The 25915-nt window shown below is 38.2% G+C and overlaps 1 protein-coding gene and 1 pseudogene across 1 annotated transcript; one reads left to right on the forward strand and one right to left on the reverse strand.

The window, feature by feature from the left end:
• Nucleotides 1–3458: 3458 nt before the first annotated feature.
• On the reverse strand, nt 3459–19474 carry EIF2S3 (eukaryotic translation initiation factor 2 subunit gamma). Its single transcript, XM_030851416.3, has 12 exons — nt 19339–19474; nt 18723–18786; nt 17601–17728; nt 17389–17510; nt 15184–15278; nt 13745–13903; nt 12655–12789; nt 11056–11150; nt 10491–10635; nt 8408–8577; nt 7857–8029; nt 3459–3874 (listed from the first exon to the last, which is right to left on the reverse strand). The coding sequence occupies exons 1-12, from the start codon at nt 19405–19407 to the stop codon at nt 3811–3813; spliced, it is 1419 nt and encodes a 472-aa protein (XP_030707276.1). The 5' UTR covers nt 19408–19474; the 3' UTR covers nt 3459–3810.
• Nucleotides 19475–24110: 4636 nt separating this feature from the next.
• Nucleotides 24111–24425, forward strand: LOC115849814 (guanine nucleotide-binding protein G(I)/G(S)/G(O) subunit gamma-5 pseudogene; annotated as a pseudogene).
• Nucleotides 24426–25915: the final 1490 nt, after the last annotated feature.

A 25915-nucleotide genomic window follows, 5' to 3' on the forward strand; every position in this document is an offset into this window, starting at 1 on the left:
TTACTTTTCCAAATCTTTAATATCAACTGGACAAGTTCTTTAAAAAACCTTATTGAAATTTTTATTCAGAATGCACTGAATTGGGCTTCCCTGGTGGTACAGTGGTTAAGAATCCGCCTGCCAATGCAGGGGACACGGGTTCGAGCCCTGGTCTGTGAAGATCCCACATGCCACGCAGCAACTAAGCCCATGCACCACAACTACTGAGCCTGTGCTCTAGAGCCTGCATGCCACAACTACTGAGCCCGCGCGCCTAGAGCCCGTGCTCCACGACAAGAGAAGCCATCACAATTAGAAGCCCGCACACCACAAGAGTAGCCCCCGCTCGCCACAACTAGAGAAAGCCTGTGCACAGCATGGAAGACCCAACACAGCCAAAAATAAAAATTAATTTAAAAAATAATAAACTATAAAAAAATACACTGAATTTATAGGTGGAAAAAAAGGAGTCATCTGTACAATACTGAGTATTCTCATCTAAAGAGTATTGCCTATTTTCTCATTACTCATATGCTCCTCTCGTCCTTCAACAAATTAGTTTTATTCATGTATAGTTTGCATAATCTTGTTAAATTTATACCCGGTAAGTTTATACCCATGGCATTTTCTGATTTGTGTGTCTGTGTGTACATGTGTGTGGTATAAACTAATTAGTAAATTATTTAGTAAACTAATAATTTTTGCATGTTTATTTTGAACTGTCACCTCACTGAACTCTCACAGCAGTTCAAGTTTTTCAGTTTCTGGGTTGTATTTTCTAGGCAGACAATCTTATTCTACCTTGTAAGTAACGTTCTGTCGCTTCCATTTCTATCTCATTTGCTAAGCCCCAGAGAACAATATTGTAGAATTCAAGCGGTGGCTGATATTCTTGACTTGTTCCAGACACTAATGAGAATATAGAGAAGCCAAACAATAATATGAATTCTGGTGCAATGCAATTGATGACTACTTCCCAACCCTCTGAATTTACCCTTGTTATTTCATTAACCTCACCACCCCACATTTTACCCAGTTGAAACTTTATCCCACCTACAGCATTACGGAAGGATGTTACTGTGCTCCAATGTTTCATCATTAAAAATGATTCCGATAGTTCTCTAAGTACCTTATATCAAGTTAATAGGGTCCTTCTCTACATTACCTACTTTTAAAAAATTTTGAATTGTATCAAATACATCTTCAAGGTATGCTTTTTCCTTTCCACCTCTAAAAGCTCCAGGTACATACAAGAATGCATTACTCTTTCAATAGAATGCTGGACTTAAGTTACTAATATTTTAGTATGGATTTTATAACTGTGTGAGAATGGTCTCTAGTGGTTTGCTTTTGCTTTGTTTTTGGTAGTGTTCTCTCCACGTTTGGGCAGCAAGGATATAATAATTTTGAACAATGAATTAGAATGTCTCCTTTTTTGCTTCCTTTTTTTGTCCTACATTCTGGTACAAATTAAACAACAGGAATTACCCATTCCTTGTATTGTGAGTTTGTGGAAACTTCTGCAGAGGAAATTTTTTAATAACCTCAGTTTCTTGATTATCAATATTTTAAGGGTATCTGCTTCATCTCTGGTAATTTAAAAAATTTTTATGTATTTCCAGAGAAGCATCCGTTTCCTTTCACCATATTAAATTTTTCTAGAAATAGAATTTCAGAAGTTTTATGGGAGTGCAGCTATTTGCACACTCTTATTAAAAGAAAAATTCTTTTTTGCTCTGCAAAAACCAAAAACATACACACACATCATCATCATCATCTTTGGAGGTTACATACAAAGAGTGAAATAGTAGAGTGAGCTTTCTAGGTCAGCCTGGAAATCATTTGGAAGATGTCAAAGCTACTGTCCTGATGCCCCCCATTCCTGTGAGATGAACTTTATAATTTATCAGAGTGGTGCATAGCATTCTCTCTTACAAAAAGGTTAACTCTGGCTGTGTTGAGAACAGACTGCAGTGGAGCAAGTGTGGAAGTGAGGAGTTGTTACAGGGCTATTCAAGGTGAGAGCCACTGGTGGCTTGGACTAGGACAGTAGCAGTGCAGATGGTGAGAACTGGTCAGATTCTGAAAATACCTTGACAGGAGAGCCAACAGGATTTACATATATAGTGTACTTTCATCAATAACCTCGCATTACAGGCAGATTCTCAACCAGGTACAACTTTTGCTGAGAATCACTGTTCTATGAAAACAAGGCCCACTGTTTTCATATTTGCATATTCCCATTTACACTAAGCACAGTGCTTTGCAAATTTGTTGAAATTCATGTGGATGTTTGAAATAGAAAAGACTTCTGGTTTCAGTTCTGACGTGAGATCAATTACAATAAATTAGTGAACTTGGGTCTTATGTTACTCCAGAATTTCTGGTAGAAGGTGCTTACAAAACACATGGGGACATGTTAGACATAAAATTAATGTTTGGATTAAAACCTTGTTTCATTTAAGTGTGTTCTCCATGCTATAACACAACCCTTCAAAGTCAAGGAAGTACGTAACATTAATATGTTTCCCCAAAACTTATAAACTTACGTAACAACCAGAGCCACAGCTTTTAAACGTCTACAAGGCAGCATGTCCAATGCCCAAAAGAGCACAAGGTTGCAACTGTGGCATCAAGTCCCACATTAAATGAAAATTTAAGAAAAGCAAACAAGAGTATTATCAGACTACCAAACCTTAGTAAGATTCTGTTATTTGATACTCCTACTTCTCAACTCTCTAAATTTGTTACTCAACACAGGGGAGCTTTAAAAATTAATGCCTGGGCTCCACCCAAAGCCAATTAAAATCAGAATCTCTGTGGAGCATCTATCGTTTTTTAAGCTTCCCCAACAATTCTAATGTCAGCCAGAGTTAAGACCCACTGCTTTAACAGAATTTTATGAAACAAAAATAAACAAAAATTAAAATGCATAACACAGGAAAAGTGCAGGAACACGGAGAATAAGTTAAAAGCGAAAGGGCTCACCCTTTTGCTGTATAACATTTTTTTGCCTCCTGAAAGTTCCAAAGATTACTAATATTTGAATCTACATCATAACCTTATCAATTAAGCAGTTAAGAAAAAACATAAAATAAGGACTGGAAAAGATCTTTGTTACTTAACTAAAATCATCTGGTGTTAACAGTACTTTCCAATGGGGGAATGCTGTAGGGCTTCGGGCATAAAGCAATGCAGAAACAATCGCAGGGCATCACGGGGAGAGGATGAGAACTTCGGGCTCTAGCTTCCTGTGTTCTAGTCCAGAAAAAGGGGAGAGAAAGGAATGTCCATGGGAACAAGCCCCCATGCCTGAAAGGACAATTTTATTTGAACCTATTAATTTGTCACTCAAAAAGATAAAAGCAACATAAAATATGAGGTAAAGGGAAGTTGGTCTTCAAGAATTTGTCTTCAAGTTTTTACTGATAACAATAATCCTTCAAGCCTGGAGCTACTCAAAGACGAATCATGAAAAATAAGAAGAAGAATTTTATTTCAAACAGATTCAGTGGTATGTGTGCTACAGCAAAGGCTGGTTGTAGCAGTTTCCTTTCAAACCTGCACTGATGTATAAATTAGATGTTATTTGGGAATGGTTAATTTCTGGTAAAATGTAGATTCAATCCAACATTATGCCAATTTTTACATTTATTGTAGACCCTATTTTAGTACTAGAGGTTAAATTTTCATCACCAAAAAATGAGAATAACCTTACAGCTACTCCTAAGGTAATGAGCTGTGAAATTAATTCCTCACTATTGCTTTGAAAATATACCCCTAGGTTGTTAAGAGAAATTCCGACTTCATCCAAATCTGTTATTTAATTCTTCAGTCATCATCTACTGTTGGCTTGATTGTCACTCCTCTTCTTATTTGACCCCAACCAATTAAACTGCAAAATGAAAATAAAAGAAATCATGAATTTTATATCCATTTCATTATCATTACCACATAATCACATGACATAACTAGTTTTACTTGCCTATCTAAGTCTAAATTTGTTTACAAAACCTGCTCCTCCAGAAAGAAAGCTCACATTATCTTCTTAGACCCAGAGAGATGGGCTCTAGCCAGAAGGAATGATAGGAAAAGCAAACAAAAAGGTGCTAGTATAAATATGCTCATCTTCACTCTTATCAAAATATACCTGCCCCTCAGAACCACTGATGAAGCAACTTCCAGTCCGCCCAAGGAACCATGCTCATACACAAACCACCTCAGTCTGATTTTTTTTTTTAAATTTCATTCTCTTTTCCTCTTTGAAAAATGTTTTTATGTTTTGTTCTGTTTTGTTTTTTAACCATTCACAGCACTTCAACAGATCACCATGGCTTGCTTTATCATGACTTTAGCTAGTAAAGGAAATTAAGAGAAGACCTAGAGGACTAGATAATCTATAAACAGATTACTCTCAAGAGCAGAGGGATTTCTGCTCCTTCTCTCTTTCAATGTCTGCTCTAGTCACTGGTCAGGCCAGACTGCTACCTCAACTGTAGCTTCTAGAACAGAACTTACCTAAGCATGGGTTAAAAACAACAAATCTAAAGAATGTAAGGATCATTCAGATGCTTCCATTTCTTTTAACATACTTGCTAATTTTTAAGCAACGTATAAAATTTCATTTGGGTAGAATCCTCTTACAATATTAGTAGACAGGGACCTCACTGGTGGTCCAGTGGCTAAGACTCTGTGCTCCCAATGCAGGGGGACCGGGTGCGATCCCTGGTCAGGGAACTAGATCCCACATGCTGCAACTAAGAGTTCACGTGCCACAGCTAAAGCTCCCGCACGCAGCAACGAAGATCCTGTGTGCCACAACTAAGACCTGGCGCAGCCAAATAAATAAATAAATATAAAAAAAAACAGTACACAGACACAAAAAGATCATTCCTTTCTTTTAAAATACACTGTAAATCAGTATGTCTATAACAGCAAATAGTATAATCACACAAGAGAGTAAAATCAAGCAGGCATAAATCACCACAAAGCAGAAATGATTTACTTAAAAGAGAACAAAAAGTTTAACTCTGTTTAAATTAGAGAGTAATAATTCATATCTTCTGAACAGTAAATGGTGAGAGACCATCCTGAGGCACTGTACCAGGGAAGCCTTAATAAGGGAGGTAGGTAATGAGAAAAAAACAAAGCCAAGGGTGATTTGAGTAATTATGGGGACAATCAGGACACAGAACAGTCTAATTTAGAGGGTTTATATGAGACAAAGCAGGAGAAACTTAAAATTCATTCAAGCAGGCTTCCAGAAAGGTCCTGAATATCAGAAAGTAGTGGGAAGCTACTAAAAATTACTGAGTACAGCATGAAAAAATGTTTTACGGAGATTAATTTTGACTGAGTACTTAAGTAACAGCGGAAGAGGCAAATTCGGAATTTTTTGCAATAACTTTTATGTGTGAAATGATGGTGGTATGGGCTATAATGAGGTCACACAGAATAGAAAGGAAACAGTAGATTCAGTAACTAACCAGGAAAAGAGAAAAGAGACAGGAGTCAACAATATGTGCATGTTTCCTAGCTCTATCCACTCGAAGCGTCCCGAAGCAACAGCACCTTAGGAGCAGCAAGCACACCTAGCACCCGTATCTGCATTTCTAATACCATTTTCCACTAAGAGGAACCAGGGCCCCCTCAGGAGAAATGACCAATTCTAAACTGGAGCAGGGGAGAGGTACAAGATGATTCCAGAACATCTTGTGCCACAAAGTAAGGAACTGTCAAAAAAACAAAAACAAACCCAATGGGGAAATATTGAGGCTTGCGCAAGTCCCAACCTGTCCATGGGGTTGCTATCTGCTTCGTAAAACAAAGCAGAGGGTTTGTCTTCTAAGAAAAGTCATCTTCTCTGAAAAAGCCTCTTATGTAGTTGGCCTTGGCATCTTCCCAAGGTAGGAGGGCAGGGACTGATTCTGGGTTTTCAGTTGAGGTAGAGAAGACAGTGGCTATTACCAGAAAGTCCAGAGCGGGATGCAGTTACCTGCAGAATGCATCACTGCTAACCAAGCCTGGGTTTCATGACAGTCATAGAAATGGATTCCTTAATAAAATACTAGGTTAAAAAAAAAGAGGAGAAATGTCAAAAGGACATAGGAGTCACCTAAAGGGTCTCTACTGGACAAATCCTCGACAATTTGGGTATCAAAATAAATAAAAACAGGTTATCACCTCACACCAGTCAGAATGGGCATCATCAGAAAATCTACGAACAACAAATGCTGGAGAGGATGTGGAGAAAAGGGAACCCTCTTGCACTGTTGGTGGGAATGTAAATTGATACAGCCACTACAGGTAGAACAGTATGGAGGTTCCTTAAAAAACTAAAAATAGAACTACCATACGACCCAGCAATCCCACTACTGGGCATATACCTGAGAAAACCATAGTTCAAAGAGTCATGTACCACAATGTTCATTGCATCACTGTTTACAATAGCCAGGACACGGAAGCAACCTAAGTGCCCACTGACAGACAAATGGATAAAGATGTGGTACATATATACAATGGAATATTACTCAGCCATAAAAAGGAACGAAATTGGGTCATTTGTAGAGACACGGATGGATCTAGAGACTGTCATACAGAGTGAAGTAAGTCAGAAAGAGAAAAACAAATACGTGTATTAACGCGTATTCGTGGAACCTAGAAAAATGGTACAGATGAACCAGTTTGCAAGGCAGAAATAGAGACAGAGATGGAGAGAACAAACTTGGCGGGGTGGGGAGGTGGTGGTGGGATGAATTGGGAGATTGGGATTGACATATATACACTAATATGTATAAAATGAACAACTAATAAGAACCTGCTGTATAAAAAATAAATAAAATTCAAAAATTCAAAATAAATAAATAAATAAGAACAGTAATGAATCATAACCTACTGAATAAAATAGGATGCCATGAGTGCGTATTATAACTAGATAAGTAAATAACGGGGCAGAAAGAATGACAAATGATAAATGAGGAGTGGTGGAGCTGGGGGATGGGGATCACCATTTTGTAAACACTATAATCAAGCTCAGTTCAGACAAAAATCATCAGTGGATGCTAAATCCAGCGGGGTGGGATTTGATGAGGAGCAGGCTATTTGCATAGAGTCGCCCCACAGAACGCTTATTTGCAAGGGTAAAAAAGAGTAACCATATAGTGGAGAAACTGGCTAACACCTTAACTGCATGATCAAAATTAACCTCAACAAGGAGGAATCAGATATCACGTGTCTCTGGCTGCGACTCCCTAAGGAGAGAATCACCACCTACACGAAAGTATTCCAACCAAGAATACGTAACCTAAACCTAATCTTAGGAAATACCAAGTAAACCCAAACTGAGCAGCAGTCTAGAAAGGAACTAGCTTGTATTCTTCAAAATTGCCAATGACAAGACAAAGAAAGGCTGAGGAAGTTCCAGATTAGAGATCAAGAGACATGAAAACTAAATGCAATGCGTGATCCCAGACGGGGGACACAGAGGACATTACTGGAAGAAGTGATAAAACTGGAAAAGACTGTAGATTTCAGTATTTTAACAATGTTAAACTTGTTAAGTGGTCATATAAGAGAATATCCTTGTTTTTAGGAAACATTCACCAAAGTATTAAGACATCAAGGGGCAACCTATTCCTCAAATGGTTCAGAAAAAGATAAGGGAGATATTAAACCTAAGTTCACTGGTTTTCACATAGGTTGTGTCTATCACAAATCAGGCCTAGAAATACAGATTTCTAAGTCAACTGAATAAACAGTTGAGACTTGAAACCACAGTATAGTAACTGTTGCGTTCAAGGTAAAGTGTGTTTGTGCATGTGTTAAGAAAACTGATTCTGTCTTTTTTATTAGACACTGACAAAGGCTAATAAACTTACCGCCAGTGTTTCTCAACTCTTCGGCTAAGTGCAATTTTTTCTCCTACTTCTGTGCACACAGGATTAGTCAAAACAATTTTGCCCAAATCAGCCTTGACTGCACTAACTCTTCCTCCTGTCGACAGGGATCCTATGTTCACCATAAGCACTTCATTCTTAGACAGCTTTTGCACCTAGGGAAATCAAGGGGGGAAAAATAAACCCCAAAATCAAGAAAATGCTTTCCAAATAACTGCTTATTTTCCTACCACCTTGCCAACAAAAGATGTCAGCAATTTTCCATCTCTGCCAACCTGAGCTCAGCAAGACTTTTTAAAAAAATCACATGGATAATAGGAATTATCATGTCACTGTCATACATGACATGCTGTTTCCTGTTTTGTTTTACTTTGAACTGACTGCCATACAGAAGTTCTCAATTTTCAGGAAGTCAAATTTATCTACCTCTTCCTTTTTCTTAATCCCATGTTAAATGAAAAGAAATGAACCTCGAAACTGGTCTTAACTTCACTGTCACTTTTTTTGGAACAGGAATTACAGAAAGCACTTACTTTTGCTGCTTTCTTGTCTCCTTCAGTGCGTACACCTAGAAGCCGTCTAAGCAGGAAATAGGAAATTTCCAGTTCTGTGAAGATCTCAGGTAAAGCTCCAACTGCACCAAGTACCTGCCCCACCATTCTGTCAGCTCGGCACAAAGTGGGGTCAATTTTCGTTCCAACTCCTAATACAAAATAAGATATACATTTTATTGTTCAACATTTTATTTCCTATAAAGCTGTTTACCCAAAAGACTTAGTCAAACAAGTACAGCATATACCTATACATTTTAATACACACTTATATTTTCATACTCATGTATTAGCTACATAGATGTGACAAAATACCTGTTTTATCTGAAGAAACAGAACTGTAAACTCATGGGTTAGTTGGGCATTTGAGAACAGAAAGATTCTCTTGATTTAAATTCTAAGCAAAGGACAAAAAGAGCTAAGAGCCTAACAAAAAGGAGCCTGAATATCCTTAATGAAGGTTGAAAAGATACGAAATTCATAATGAGTAGTTTTCAGGATATTTGCCTGCCATTTCTCCCCTGAAAGGCTGATCAAAAAGACAGCTTAAAGACTTTATATGATTCCTGGGATCCACTTCAAAATATTTTATCTGTATGTCTTTCAAGGAGAAGAGGGAAGAAGATACAAAGATGAGGCAAGAATAGTAAAGTAGGGTTTCCCTGGTGGCGCAGTGGTTGAGAGTCTGCCTGCCGATGCAGGGGACATGGGTTCGTGCCCCGGTCCGGGAGGATCCCACATGCCGCGGAGCGGCTGGGCCCATGAGCCATGGCCGCTGAACCTGCGCGTCCAAGCCTGTGCTCCGCAGCGGGAGAGGCCACAGCAGTGAGAGGCCCGCGTACCGCAAAAAAAAAAAAAAAAAGAAGAGTAAAGTATTGGGAATTCCTGGCGGTCCAGTGGTTAGGAGTTGGTGCTCTCACTGCCATGGGCCCAGGTTCCAGGGAACTAATATCCCACAAACCGCGTAGCGTGGCCAAAGTAAAAAAAAAAAGAGTGGTAAAGTATTAACTGTTGAACCTGGGTGGTGGCTACATGACCACACATTACACTACATTACACTATTCTCTCTACTTTTATGTTTGAAAAGTTCCGTAAGTTAAATTTTAGAAGTCTCCAGAGTTTCCTTGTTTACAAAACAAACAATAAGGATAAAATTATACATGGTAAACTCCTGATTACAAGATACAATAGAAAAATGAATTATATAGCCAAACACCAGAGAACAAAAAGACAAACTCCTTCACCAAACGTTTTCTTCTTTAATCCAAAAGTTATAATACCTCTAATTCTCACTGTATCTTGCCTTTTCCTGGGTATCTGGTAATACACTATTGTATGAGATGAGAATATCCATAAATTATCTCAGTAATACCAACATAATGGAAGTTATCTTCTTTAATTCCCACCTTAGTGTAACTATGATCTGACATGATCCAGCTGACACTTGTGGGTAACTCTCCATTTGCAAAACATACATTGAAAAAAACAAAAACAAAAAACCACCACCACTCTACCCCCAAAACCATGTAGGCTAAAAAGAAAAGTATAGTTAGGTATTTTAAATGATAGGACATAAAACTTACTTTGTTACTGCTAAAAAGGAGCTACTTTAAAAACTAAACCAAGGGCTTCCCTGGTGGCGCAGTGGTTGAGAGTCTGCCTGCCGATGCGGGGGACACGGGTTCATGCCTCAGTCCGGGAAGATCCCACATGCTGCGGAGCGGCTGGGCCCGTGAGCCATGGCCGCTTAGCCTGCGCGTCCGGAGCCTGTGCTCCGCAACGGGAGAGGCCACAACAGTGAGAAGCCCGTGTATGGAAAAAAAAAAAAAAACGAAAAGACAAAACTAAACCAAAATTCTCCTTTATGTTTAAAATTAATTTTTACAAACACATGAAACCATCTTATGACCTAAAATCAACAGCTTAACCACATATCTTCCTCTACCCCATTCAATTATTAAACATCAAATTAAAAATCTATACCTGTATGAGTAATATGTTTCTCATGAAAAGTACCATGAATATCCACAAATTAAAAACGTAGGGATGAGAGAAAAATCTTTACCAATAAGACCTCCTGGAGCAGCATACTGAAGATCATTATGCTCTGCGAAAAGTGATACAATTTTGGAAAAGATGGGTTTACACATGAGCTTTCCTTCACTGTCTTTGGAAACAATACCAGGTCTGACTTCTATCTCCTGGCCCACCTGTAAAAATATAAATTAGTGATTAGAATTTGTGGGACAACACGATTTCCATTACATACAAAAAGTCCTAACAGGAAGACCACAAAACTGAAAAGCAATCCTTTCTCTATTTCGAAGATCACTATTTAAAAAAAAAAGATATGGGAGAGATCTTCAAAACCAGAACCATCCAAATGTTTCAAACTACCTACCACACAGGCCTATCACCATATAAAATGTGCTCCATATTCACAGAAGCCTATAAAGTTAGAGGTCAAACACACTCAAAAGATATAATAGTAAACAAAGAAGTCTATATCAAGTACTAGACACCATGAAGAAAAAAATTATTTTTCAATTTGGAGTGTTCATACTATTTTCCTAATTAAGACAAGAGAAAAACAAACAAAATAAAAACACAACAACCAAAACCTAGTTTACCTTTAATACTCCTTTTAGAATACTACCACCAGCTACACCCCCCTTAAGGTCATCAACTTCACAGCCAGGTTTGTTGACATCAAAGGATCTAATAACTAAAAAAAACAAAACAAATTAAAGCCAATTCTATTCACATTAACTTCAGAAAAATCTGATTAAGTTAACTTCTCTAAAATAGTAGACACGTAAGATTTATACAAGGGGGACTTTGTGACAAAATCTAATATTATTCCAACTAAGTATACTGCAACCTTAATTACAATGGAAAAAGTGGAAATAACTTAAAAGTTCATTGATAGGACGCATATTATGGTACACCCATAGTATGGAGTATCACGCAGCTATTAAAAAAGAACGTTAGAGCACATGTAATGATGTGGAAGGATAACCTTCGTATATTGTTAAGGAAAAAAGAAAAAACTAGCTATGCATAGTATGATCCCACTTCCACAAACAAAAACTAAAACAAGAAATGTGTATATGTTTATACATGATGATATGAACAAAGAGAAAGGTGCGGGAATAGTACACACCAACTGTTAACTTTGGTTACTTCAGGGCTAAGAGGCGAGGCAGGGAGAGTGTAGACCTTTGTCTTCATATACCTCTATATTATATGATTTCTGCATTAAAAATGTAGTTTTAAAACTTCAAAACAACCCTAGGATTGGACTTCCCTGGTGGTGCAGTGGTTAAGAATCCACCTGCCAATGCAGGGCACAAGGGTTCAATCCCTGGTCCGGGAAGATCCCACATGCCACAGAGCAACTAAGCCCGTGCGTCACAACTACTGAGCCTGCACTCTAGAGCCCACGAGCCACAACTACTGAGCCCACGAGCCACAACTACTGAGCCAGTGCGCCTAGAGCCCATGCTCCGCAATGAGAAGCCTGTGCACCACAACGAAGAGTAGCCCCGGCTCGCCGCAACTAGAGAAAGCCCACACACAGCAACAAAGACCCAACACAGCCAAAAGATTAATTAATTAATTAATTAAAAACGAAAAACAAAAAACCCCACAACCCTAGAACTATGTGACCTGCACTTCGGTCCTGAGAGCAGTGATCATTAACAAGGGGTACACATCACAATCACCCAAGAGAACCCTTCCCACAACACACAGAGGGGAGGCCTGGATGAAGGGAGGGGTTCAAATGTCTGTTTTGAAAAGGCTCCTATATCTATGTAGAAATCATGAGTTTAGATGATCAAATTATACCAATATTGGTACTATGCACTTAAATAAGTTGAAAGAGATGAAAATCTTCATTAATGGTACAATGAAATAATTTGTATGGAAATTCTAATATCCTGCTCCTGACTAAAACATAATTCCATACAGAATAATGCATTACTCCATCTCAATCACATAACATATCACATACCAAGCACAAAAAGACCAGAAGTTCCTTCTGTATTCGAAACTTTCTCTCATCAGTAATGCAATCTAGTACTGCTAATACAATCTCAGAATTAACTGAGTTCAAAAAAAATTTTATGGAGATTGTAATTTATTATCACCTCTGCAGAAATCATTGCTAATTCCCTTAAAGAGGAATCACCAATGTGGAAAAGATGAGACAAAATCCTACCACTTACCAATAAGTCGGGGTTCTGAAGTAAAGTCTCTTGGGGGTACTGGAATTTTCTTTACTATGTACTCACAGACAACTTCAATATTGTATTTTAGCTGAGCAGAAATTGGAATAATAGGAGCTCCTTCTGCTACTGTACCTATAAGACAAAATTCAGAAAGATCAAAATTCTTGTTTTACAGAACTTGTTCTTTACATATTATAGGAAACAGTTAAGATTACTAAAATAGATGCCTAAACATCCCCAAATACCAGCAACAGGTAGAAAATGATAATTCTTTTTAGAAAAGTGTCAGTATTCTATGTGTTTTTGCTCCTGAAAATGAATACTATTGCATTTAAGGGGAAAAAAAGTCAAAATATATTAATAGATATATTTAATACACCAAAATGATAAAACTGCTCAAAAGAAGAAAATACTAACACTTCTAAGAAAGAGCACTTTACTAGTTGAAAGATTTCTGATAACATGTAATTAACTTCCCAATAAATGTCAAGATAAATTATAGACTCTGCTAATCAAAGACTGATGGCATATATAGTATTTGCTCCTTATTAATTAAATGTCAAACAGGCTGGTGAAAGAAACGGACCAAACACAATGAGGTTTTAATCAAAATGATTTATTCTTTTTTGTTATGAGAGAACTGGGTGCATAGGAAATCAACCTTTCTAGCAAGAAAAACAAGGCTAAGAGAGGATCAAATGTCAATAATAAGATGTCTTCCCTGAAATGAAAAACACTGCTGTTAGAGGAAAGGAACACTAAAAGATAAAATAAATCATTGTCAGTTTCAATTCTAAAAGTAGCTACTCAGTAAGAACAGTGTAAGACTGAAGGTTTTTTTTAATGGATTTTTTTAAAAATTAATTAATTAATTATTTTGGCCATGTCGCGTGGCTTGCGGGATCTTAGTTCCCTGACCAGGGATTGAACCCACTCCCTCGGCAGTGAAAGTGCAGAATCGTAACCACTGGACCGCCAGGGAATTCCGAAGACTTATGGGTTTTTTTTGTTTGTTTGTTTTTTTAAATGCTTTTGTTTATTTTACTATCACTGAGGAGGATTTTTATTAGATATTATGGCTTCTTACCTTGTACAAATGCAAGGATCTGTTCATACTGTTCTTTAGCCTGGCTTTCTTTTACCAAATCAATTTTATTTTGTAGAATCAAAATATGTTTCAGTTTCATGATTTCTATAGCAGCCAGGTGTTCAGAAGTCTGGGGCTGAGGACAAGACTCATTACCAGCTAAATGATAAAGAATAAAAAAGATGCATGAGAATTAACTAGAAATATCTGTCAGAATAGGCAAATCCATAAGAGACAGAAGGCAGGTTAGTGGTTGCCAGGGACTGAGGGAAAGGGGGATCAGAGTGATTGCTTAATGGGCACCGGGTTTCCTTTTGGGGTGACGAAAATGTTCCAGAACTAGACAGTGCTGACACTTGTAGAACACTGTGAATGTACTTAATATCACTGAATTGTATACTTTAAATGGCTAAAATGCTAAATTTTGTGTTATGTGTATTGTACTACCAAAAAAACACTAGCTGACATCTAAAAAAGGAAACGCTTGAATGCCCTAGCCCTACTCAAGGCAAAAGTCCTGGATCGTTGCCGAGCATCCACCTTTGCCCCTGCTTCATCCACTGTGTCTGGATTCACTGGAGCCTCCTGATCATTTGGCTCTCTTCCCTGGTCCTAAGCCAAAAGCTTGGACTCAACAAGTTTGACATCTCAGGGTCTGCCCTTAGCTTTTGCTCAGGCATAAGGAAGAGCCCTCTGGCTCTGTCTAGTCTTAGAGACGTTCTGGCCCAGTCAAGCTCCTGAGAGGCAGAGAGTAATTAAGGGAAGACACTTAACACAGTCCATGAATTTCAGCTACTATCAGAGGCTACTCCCTAACAAACCGAGGGAAGAACACTAAAAACAACCACTGGTATTATAAAGAAATAGGTATGTTTTTTGGGCATCTTAATGACCATCCTAAGTGATGATGTTCAGGTGTCCTGTACTATATCCACTCGGCATACTTTTAAAAGTTATATCCCATAGCAACAAAATCTCGACAGCCCACATAAGGAAGGTGGCACAACACCAGCCTTGAAAACCCCAATTCATCTAGACTTCAGCACTTATTATGAATGAGATTTGCATCTAAATAAAACCATTATACACCAGTGTTGCAGTAGACAACTCAAAGATGCACACAAAAAAATACATGCACTTTTACATGTAAATATAAAACTAATAAATCATTTCATGTGATCTAAGGGGAGAAAATGCACTATTGATTTTTTCAAATATATACTACCAAAAGAATTCTCACAAGACATCTGCCCTAGGTCTATTTTTACTATTTTGTGATAGTTGGTAGACAAGGATATCATCCTGGTTGACATGTTAGTTCCCATTTCCGTCACCTTTAGGTACTGGATGTGGCCCTTAAAGGCCTTAGTTTCCCTTTAAATAGTCCATCTTGGATTTGCTCCACAATGATTTGTCCAAACCAGTTCTGACGTATTTACCTATCAACAGAAGAGCTGCATCCATCACTGCGGCACCATTCAGCATAGTAGCCATCAAAATATCGTGGCCAGGACAGTCAACAAAGGAAACATGTCTAACAATTAAAAAACAGCAATCAGTCCTAAGATCAATCAATACTTCAACATTCAAGTTACAGATTTCCTAAAATTAAATCCCTTTATATATAGAATATGAATATTACATATAAATATGAAATAAGAATATGGAAATAATTTTTATTTCTGTAAAGTCAAGTGGTTACAGGACTTGGTGTTTCTAGACCTCAGAAATAAGATTACCTACTGGCTCAATTATACTTCAAAAACAAACAAACAAAAAAACTCATAGAAAAAGAGATCAGATTTGTGATTACCAGATCTGTGGTTACCAGAGGTGGGGGATGGAGGAAGGGGGAATCAAATGAAAGCAGTCAAAAGGTACACACTTTCAGTTATAAGATAAATAAGTACTAGAAATATGACATACAATATAATATAGTTAACACCACTGTTTGTTATACATGAAAGTTAACAGAATAAATCTTAAGAGTTCTCATCATAAGGAAAAAATTTTTTTTCTACTCATTTAAGTTTATATGATGATGGATGTTCACTAAACTTATTGTGATCATCATTTTACGATGTATGTAAGTCAAATCATTATGCTGTACACCTTAAGCTTATACAGTTCTGTATGTCAATTATATCTCAATAAAACTGGAGGGAAAAAAATATGAAAAGAACAACAACAAAAATTACCTACTGGCTGAGAGTAAAATCACTGCAGATCATTACAAAGCAAATGAAATTAGCTATGTGTAGAAATAACTGGATACAAAAACTCCCAAATCCAATTAAAGTGAATATGGTATAAAGTATATACTGGGAATGTCATTGATTTGAATGCTAAACCAGTGTTAACAGAATGGGCAGTGCCATCTGAAAAAATTTGCCAAAAACTTCTCTAGCATCTTGAAAAGCTGGAATTGCCCATCTGAAGTGCAGATGGCAGCACCATTTAAACAAAATTATGCTACTCATTCGGAATCATTATTTTTAATAATTGTATGCTCACACTCACGATCTAAAATAGGGGCAGCAGACTGGCCCACTGCCATAACCACTCATGCACATCATGTCTGCTTTCACAACACAATAGCAGAGATGAGTAGTTGCAAAGAGAATCTATGGTCTGCAAAGCTGAAAATATTTACTATTGGGCCCTTTGCAGGAAAAGTTTGCTGATATCTGATAAGGGCCACAAGTAGGGCGAGGCAAGTGAGCCACTCGCCCTAGGTGCAAAATTTAAGGGGGTGCCCAAAAAAACCCAGTAATCAAAACAAACAATATTTAAACTTAATATTTAAAAAAAACAAAGTTCATGCAAAACATCCATGATGAACAAAATATCAAAAATTTAAATGAAAACAGGATCAGCAACAATGCCACGCCAAAAGCAAATCAACCAAAAAACCCCAAGTGATAATGAAAAGGAAAACACTAGTAGTTTGAGCTGTCAAGGAACTGAGATCCCACAAGCTGCACGGTGGGGCCAAAAAAAAATTTTTTTTAATTTAAAAATAAATAAATAAATAATACTATTTATCTTGATTACCGAGGCTCTTTTTCTTTTCTTTTCTTTTTAAAGCTTCTCCCTCCCCTTAAACTTTGGGCTTCATTCACCTCTCCCTAGTCCCAGCTCTGCCCCAATCTACAATTTCTTTGTGGAATATCCCCAACCCCCATAAACATCGCTGGGTGGATGACAGTATCCTCTAATAAAGAATAAGTATACGCAATCATATTCAGAAAACAGATGGGTAACAAGCCCATGTATTTAAAAAACGTGATTAAGAATGGCTTTGTTCTCCTCTAAGAAACAGAAACAACACCGTTTAAGAGAAATTTATGAGGTCTGGCAAAAAGAATCCTTTAAATCCAATGAGCCGTGTTTCCCTCCATTTCATTCTGCTTATGTGATACTTTTCCTTTGGAGAACTTACATGTACATCTCTTAATGTAGGTTTAAATACTTGACTTTTCAAATTATTGTCATTATGGACAAGAAAAACAAAATAATGCAAAAATAAAGCCATTCAACAATTAGGTTCACTGTTTAAAGTCTCAGTTAAATATTTCAAAAAGCACAAATCACACAACAACAAAATATGAAGTGTAAAGTGTTTTTAGCAGAAAAGAGGTCACCTGACTAATTTGAAGTTCCCTTTGGTCCCTGGAATATCTGTAGGAAACTCATCGGGTGTACTACTTCCACAGGATCTGTAACATTCTGGCCGAGGACAACTTGGGTCGTCAAGTTTATAAATCTAAAAGTTCCAATGAAAAAAAGACTTGGATTTGTTATCTGCACATTCAACAATTAAAGTTAGTTTCTAATTTCACTGTACACAGCTCACCTTAGCATTAGCATAGCCAAGTTTGATTGTAATATTTCTTTCTAGTTCATTTTTGAACCTGACAGTGTGAACTCCAGAAATAGCTTTTACAACCGTAGACTTCCCATGAGCTACATGACCAATTGTACCTATAGACAAAGTACAAAAAATTAATTCATGTGCATTCAGTTACACAACATATTTTTCAGTTTTAGAGTAGAAAACCCAAAGCCATAACTCACTGTAAACATCAATGGAAAACTAATAGTGACTTCAATTTCTCCTCCTACACATCCTCGATTACAAAAAACTTACTCTGATACAGGACTGAGGAGAACTTTCCATGTAACCGACAACCTTGTTTTAAACCATACTCAGCATAATAAAAGCCATCCATCTTATGTTTTTACTCACAGAAAAGAATGCCTTCATTTAAAATAAACACTTGGTAAAAAGTACATGAAATCTTGTATATCAAGAAACTTTCCAGCATTTTCAGAGTGAAGTAAATAGGTATGAGGAGCCCTCACACAACAAAAAGGAATCCATGAAAACAAAGAAAACAACTCAGGTATCATTACGGTAATGCTGTCAAGGGTAGCACATATCTTATAAGTTGTTTTTTTTTTATCTTATAAGTTTTTAACAGCCTCATTAGTAGAGCCTTACTTTTAACTAGGCTTTACTGTGTTGTTTGTGCAGACTCTCAAATACCCCAAATTTACAATCAGTCAACATAACTTCTTCTCTAAAGTTCTATGTGCCAATTAAGAAAAAAAATTATCTAGTTAGTAATAGCTTATATATCAAACAAAACTTCCGCAAACTCTGCCCTTGCAATAACCCTGTGTGGCAAGTACAGTCGCGTTTCCCTCTTTTCTTTAAAATGCTACGTGACTACAATCACCTTATGCTGTTAAACTTTTCTTATGTATTTATCGCTTCTTCTCACCTAGTCTGTAAGCTAGGCACGCGCAACATGGGCTTCCCAAAAATATCTAGCAGGTGCTTGGCTCGCAAGAGCTGAACATGTTTATTGAATATCTGCATCTTCATGTAATTCAGGCAATCACACAAAGGGAGAGGTTAAAATTAGTGGCCCGAGATCAATTAAGTCAGGTCTCCAAGTTATTCTTATCTTACCTATATTAATTGTGGCCTGTCTGCTGATAACTTCATGTGAAAGTGGCGTCAACTTGGTAACATCCTGCAATCAAACATTTTTATTTTAAATCGCTGTACATAAGACAAATCACAACTTTGACTTTACATTTGCTACCTACAGCTCTCTACCATTTGAATAGCCCTCTTCTACTTCTAAAGCGCTTTTTCTGTACAAGCAACCTTGCATTCTGATGACTGGGAAGCCCTAAAAGTCCTTCATCGTTACACACTGCCTATGGGGGATGTGGAAGCTTGAGGTCCCCCAACCTTGAGAGCATTAGCACTAAGGACAGTGTAGATACTCCCTTCCCAGACCTTCCGAACTAAAAAGCCTTAATGATACTTAACACTGTGACTTTCCAGCCGAATGATTCGGGAGGCTCGGGGTCTCACAACCGCATAGCCTCATTCCCAGCTCGCATACTAGCAGAGAAGCATGGGGCGGCGCGAGCACGACTTAGGGCGCCGGGCTCCGGGTCTCCCTCCTAACCCATGCTCCCGACAGCCCGGCACTGCCTCGTCTCAAAGCCTCCCGGAAGGCCCGGTCATCCCCACTCCTGAGCTCCTTCAGCATCCTGCCAGAGCGATGACTTACCAAAGTGTTGAGATCTTGCCGAGACAGGTGCGGCTGCCCTAAAGTCACACCAGCCTCGCCCCCCGCCATCTTGCCCGGAGAGGAAGGAAGTCGTCCGGGTGGCTGCCTGACCGTTCGCAAGCCCCCTGGTGCAGGGCGGGGCAGCGGAGGCGGGAGGGCCGACTAGGGCCCAGGCCTGGGAGAGGAGGATGGCCGGTGCAGCGGAGGCCTCACTGCTTGGACTTTTCTCCCCATGGATTTGTACAGTGCCTGCCGGCAGGCTGACTAAAATACACAAGGCCAGTTTCAGGATCTATTCGCGACAGACCTGTTGCATATTTGTGCAGGCAACGATGAGGGCAGCCCTAAAAAAGGCCCCTTGCTAGGCAGGCGATGCAACCGACGCGCGCGCTGGGGAGGGTGTAGCCATTTCCGCTTCCCGTGGGGCGGGCCAAAAGAATTTCCCGAAACCTGGGATTCTTATCTGGGGTGTGAAGATAGACGCTGGGAATGTCGTTCTTTACCGATTTCTATAATTTAGTAAGGCGAGATCAGCTCCGGGTTCGGCCGGGGCCCTTGGCCGGAAAGTGGCCGCGCACCGAACTGGCGGTGGGGAGGGCGCCCTCACGCGGAGGTTCCGCGGCCCAGGGAGGGCAAAAGCAAAGTCTCTAACTTGCTCTCGGAGAGAGCTTTCTAGAGCCAGGGAGGTGGTCCATGGTGGCGCTAATGGAGCTAGCACTGGATAGAAGTTAGGTGTCGTGAGAGCGCCCCAATTTTTTTTAAGCCGATCCGAATTTCCATCTCTATTTTCTTTACTCTTTCTTGTTTCTAAATATTCAATGTACTTTTTCTGCAGCTAATGAAAAGTGAAGGTCTTCAAATGTCATGTTTGAGAGTACAGATAGTATTCAGTGGAAATTGGGAGTCATCAAATGCTTTTTTATCCCAAGAACATAAAACAATCTGTACATACATATTTTTTGTAAATCTTAAATGTAAGAAAATATAGTTAAAAATCACCCGCTCTAAAATCAAATGTAAAATTATTCTTTGGGGATTTGTTTTTTAAAACAGTGAAAAAAGCAAAGAGTAGTGAATATACTAAAGAAATTTATAATCTCTGACTTATTTTAATGTACTTGGAATTTTGTTTCTGGTAAGAGCTATTGCTTTCTTGTTTGACTTCCTGATTTTCAGTAAAATGTGCATATAATAACAAAAAACTATTCTGTATGAAAAAAACAAATCCGAGAAAACCCACTTTTTCACTCGAACGATTACCAATAAATCGGTATTTTAAAATTTAAAGATTTTTGAGACTTTATTAACCCCTTTTTCATCGTGTTAAAAAGAATTACAGTAAGTTTCATTTCTCTTCACGCATTGCTACACTTTACAAATTTTCTATCATGTACAGGTCTTCATTTCTAGCCAGAAAAAAAATGTAGGGAGAAATTTGTAAGTATTTCAGTTACCTGTGGTCATTGAATACTTAAGCAAGATTAAAATTAATATATGTTTTCTATCTGAGAAAGACAAATACCATATGATATCACATATGCGGAATCTAAAATATGACAAATGAACTTATCTACGAAACAGAATCACAGACATAGAGAACAGACTTCTGGTTGCCAAGGGGGAGGGGGAGTCAGGGAGGGATGGATTGGGAGTTTGGGATTAGCAGATGCAAACAATTATATATAGGATGGATAAACAACAAGGTCCTACTGCATAGCGCAGGGAACTATATTCAACATCCTGTAGTAAACCATAAAGGAATATGAAAAAGAATGTATATATATGTATAACTGAATCAGTTTGCTGTACAGCAGAAATTAACACATTGTAAATCAACTATACTTCAATAAAATAAACGTATTTTGTAAACATATGTTTACATATATAAAACATTTTTTTATATATATATGTTTTCTATCACACAAGTTTGGGGTACAACAGTTAACCTAAAATAGTAAGTTACATTTCAATAAATGCATTCATTGGTTAAGTGATGGTAGAAACTGTACAATATATTGTATTTGGGTGGAGGCATTTAATTCCTAAATTTGAACAAATTTAACTTCTAAATTTGTAAGTTCCTAAATTTCGAATTTATCTTACATTCTAAATAGTTATACCGTACCAGCCAATTCAGAAAACCCACTGAGGTAATAAAGATGTGGAATTAGTGGTGATGGTTACACAACTGCAAATATACTAAAAAACAGTGAATTGTACTGTTTAAAAGGGTGAATCTTATGGTATGTGAATTATATCTCAATAAAAAATATAAAATTTGTTGGTAATAGTATATAATATGCTTCACTGTCAGAAACTTTTATTGGAAGTAGAAATGTCACTGAAAATAATGCTATTAATAATAGTATTAACATTGGCTCCAACTTGGGGAATTCCCTGGCAGTCCAGTGGTTAGGATTCGGTGCTTTCAAGGCCCGGGCCTGGGTTCAATCCCTGGTCGCGGAACTAAGATCCCACAAGCTGCAAGGCGCGAGAAGAAAAAAAAAAAAGTATACAATTCAATGCTTTTAAGTAAATTTACAGAGTTGTGCAACCATCACCACAATCCAGATTTTGAACATTTCCATCACGCCAAAGAGATCCCTCATGTTAATCCCATTTGCAGTCAATCCCCGTATCCATCTCTGGCCCCAGGCAACCACTAGTGGTCTTTCTCTATATACAGATTTGCCTTTTCTGGACATTTTATATAAATGGAATTATACAATATGTGGTCTTTTGCTTCTGGCTTCTCTCACTTAGCATAATGATTTTGAGGTTCATCCATGTTGTAGCATCTATCAGTAGTAGTTCATGCCTTTCTATTGCTGAATATAATTCCGTTTTATGGACATACCGCTTTTGTTGATCCATTCACCAGTTGATGGATATTGGGATTGTTTCCACTTTTTGGGTGTTGTGAATAATATTGCTATGAACATTTGTGTACAAGTTTTTATGAGAACATATTTTCCTTTATGTTGGTAAATATCTAGTTGTGCATTTGCTGAGTCCTATGGTAAGTCTATGTTTAACATCTTGAGGAACAGCCATATTTTTCCAAAGTGGCTGCACCATTTTACATTCCCAGCAGCAACATATGAGAGCTCCAGTTTCTCCACACCCTTACCAATGCTTGATATTGTCTCTTCTTTTTATTGTAGACATTCTAGTAGATGTGGTTTTAATTTGCATTTCTCTAATGACTATGTTGAACATCTTTTCATGTACTTAATAGCCATTTATATCTCTTCTTTGGTAAAATATGTATTTAAACCCAGTTTAAAATTGGGTTGTTTATCTTATTATTGAGTTGCAAGAGTTCTTTATATATTCTGGATACAAGTCTTCATCAGATGCATGATTTGCAAATGTTTTCTCCCAGTCTGTAGCTTGTCTTTTCATTTTTTTAATGGTGTCTGTGAAGAACAAAAGCTTCTACCTTTGATGAAGTCCAATTTATTTCTCCTTTTATGAATCTTGCTTTTGGTGTCAAATTTAAGAACACTTTGCCTAACCCAAGGACACAAAGATTTACTATGTTTTCTTTTTTTTCTTTTTTTTAAAAATTTATTTATTTATTTATTTTTATTTGTGGCTGCATTGGGTCTTCGTTGCTGTGCGCGGGCTTTCTCTAGCTGTGGTGAGCAGGGGCTACTCTTCTTTGCGGTGCGTGGCTTCTCATTGCGGTGGCTTGTCTTGTTGCAGAGCACGGGCTCTAGGCGTGTGGGCTTCAGTAGTTGTGGCTCATGGGCTCTAGAGCGCAGGCTCAGTAGTTGTGGCGTACACAGTCTTAGTTGCTCCACAGCATATGTGATCTTCCTGGACCAGGGCTCGAACCTGTGTCCCCTGCATTGGCGGGTGGATTCTTAACCATTGTGCCACCAGGGAAGTCCCCTACTCGTATGTTTTCTTCTTAAAGGTTTATGGTTTCAGCTCTTACCTTTTGGGTCTGTGATCTATTTTGTGTATAGTGTGAGCTAAGGGTTTAACTCCATATTTTTGCATGTAGTTATCCAATTGTACCAGCACTATATATTGAAAAGACAATCCTTTTCCTATGGAATTGCCTTGGCACCTTTGTCAAAAATAAATTGACCAAGGACTTCCCGGGTGGTCCAGTGGCTAAGCCTCTGTGCTCCCAATGCAGGGGGCCCGGGTTTGAGCCCTGGTTGGGGAACTAGATCCCACATGCTGCAACTAAAAATTCGCACGCTGCAACTAAAAAAAAAAAAAAAAAAAAAAAAAGATCCCGCATGCCATAACGAAGATCCTGCATGCCGCAACTAAGACCTGGCACAGCCAAATAAATATTTTGTTAAAAAGAAATTGACTGTATAAATATTTATTTCTGGACTCTCTATTCTGTTCCATCGATCTACATGTCTATCCTTATGCCAGTACCACAATGTCTTGATTTCTGTAGCTTTATAGTACATTTTGAATTTGGAATGTGTAAGTTCTTTAACTATGTTCTTTTTCAAAACTGGTCTGGCTCTTCTAGAGCCTTTGTATTTCCATATAAATTTCAGGATCAGCTTGTCAATTTCTGCAATAAAGCCTGCTGGGTTTTTGATAGGGATTTTATTTTGGGGGGGATTATATCTTTTTACTCCTTTGGATGCTCTCCTCTTCCTAAATACCCCCAAATTCTTAGCATATATTTCTTAGGAATAATAATATAAATAAATATTTACTGTTTACCAGGCATGGTGCTGAGTGGTTTACAGTCCTTATTGCATTTGTTCCTTACAATTACCCTTGGAGGACCCACCACCGATCCACCGACGGATTGCCGATCTGCCCAGCTCTCGCGTGCGCCATGTCTGGTTCCTCCAGCGTCGCCGCTATGAAGAAAGTGGTTCAACAGCTCCGGCTGGAGGCCGGGCTCAACCGCGTAAAGGTTTCCCAGGCAGCTGCAGATTTTAAACAATTCTGTCTGCAGAATGCTCAACATGACCCCCTGCTGACTGGAGTATCTTCAAGTACAAATCCCTTCAGACCTCAGAAAGTCTGTTACTTTTTGTAGTAAAATGAATCTTTGCAAGGTTTTTAAACCACTTTTCATAAACCGGTGAATATTCAAAGGAAAGCCAAATTTGAAGCCTGTATAAAAGCCTGTCTCTGTAACACGTGCCATACTATACAAACTTCTACTTTTGTCAGTCTACCTCTCCGAATATTCATGAATTTCTGTTTCACAAGGGTAATTATTTTATATACACTGGTGGCAGCATACAATAAAATACTTAGTATAAAAAAAAAGAAAAACAATTACCCTTGGAGATGGTCCATATCCTTGGAAAGGTGAAATTAATTGACATGTACACACACCGCTATATTTAAAATAGATAACCAACAAGGACCTACTATATAGCACAGGGAACTCTGCTCAATATTCTGTAATAACTTAAATGGGGAAAGAATTTGAAATAGATACACGTCTATGTATAACTGAATCACTTTACTGTACACCTGAAACTAACACAACGTTGTTTATCAACTATACTCCAATATAAAATAAAAATTTTTTAAAAATAAATTGCCCCAAGGCATAAAGCAAAAAAATGGAGGATCTAGGATTTGAACCCACGCAGTCAGACCCAGACCCACATGTTGAAGCACTGTGCTGCACAGTCTCCTGCACTGCTCTCTGGTGAAGATGACCAAAGTGCCACAGGTACATGGTGTTTGCTTGTATAAGGAGAACACTTTTGATAGGGATTGTTTTAAATCTGTAGATAAATTTGAGGAAAATCACCATCTTCACAACCTTGAGACTTCCATTCCCAGAGGGCCATCCTGCCCCACTTATGTTTAGTATTCCAGTGTCCCTCCCAAGTCATGCTCCCAGGACAGCAGAAAGTTCAGCCATCCTTTCAGCCAGGCCTGGGCCCCAGTTGTTCACATGTACCTCCCCTGCTTCCACTTCAGCTACCCCCGCCCCAAGCTGAAGAGGCCAGAACTGACTTACCTGAAGTCCCTCCGTGCCCTGTATTGACAAAGACATTTTGTCCCAAGACGGCTATGCATAGCTGTTTTTTTTAAAGACCTTAGTTTTAGAACCAATAAATAACCTCAGAGCCTAGATTCAATCCCGTCTCTATCCTTAACCACAGTCCCCAAACCCTAAAGCTGTGCTCTGGCAACAGTAGTTACTGGAGGCTTTTCTTCACTTCTTTCATCAAGCAAACACCATATAGCAGCTCTTCATTGCTCCCACTCACCTCAACTCTGGTGTTCACATTTAGGATGTGTGTGTGTTTGCATGCAGATCTACTGAAGTGCAGTATTGATGAACATGCGGCTTGTGTCTTGAGGCTTCTAAAGTATAGTGTTGCTTTTCATTGGTTCATAAAGAACATAAAAATGATTAACTTTAGGGGAGGATTTGTTCTTTTTAACATTTTCATTTACAAAGGGGTATTGTCTACATTGTGTTTCAAAGTAAATACATTTCATTAAAATGATGGCATTAATTTCATCTTTGATTGATAGTGGGTGTTTAACAACTTACAGTACTTTTCTAGCCAGCTTAGCATACCACACTCTGTTTTACTCTTATGTCACTGGCTAC

The sequence above is a fragment of the Globicephala melas genome, chromosome X (assembly GCF_963455315.2).
Source record: "Globicephala melas chromosome X, mGloMel1.2, whole genome shotgun sequence".
In the NCBI taxonomy this organism is placed as follows: domain Eukaryota; kingdom Metazoa; phylum Chordata; class Mammalia; order Artiodactyla; family Delphinidae; genus Globicephala; species Globicephala melas.

Coding starts and splice junctions, on each gene's coding strand:
- EIF2S3 (XM_030851416.3), bottom strand. CDS start 19,407: ATGGCGGGGGGCGAGGCTGGTGTGACTTTAGGGCAGCCGCACCTGTCT. Junction 17,511..17,600: donor TTGGCTATGCTAATGCTAAG/GTGAGCTGTGTA, acceptor TGGAACTTTTAG/ATTTATAAACTTGACGACCC. Junction 8,578..10,490: donor TGCTCCAGGAGGTCTTATTG/GTAAAGATTTTT, acceptor ATTTTGTATTAG/GAGTTGGAACGAAAATTGAC.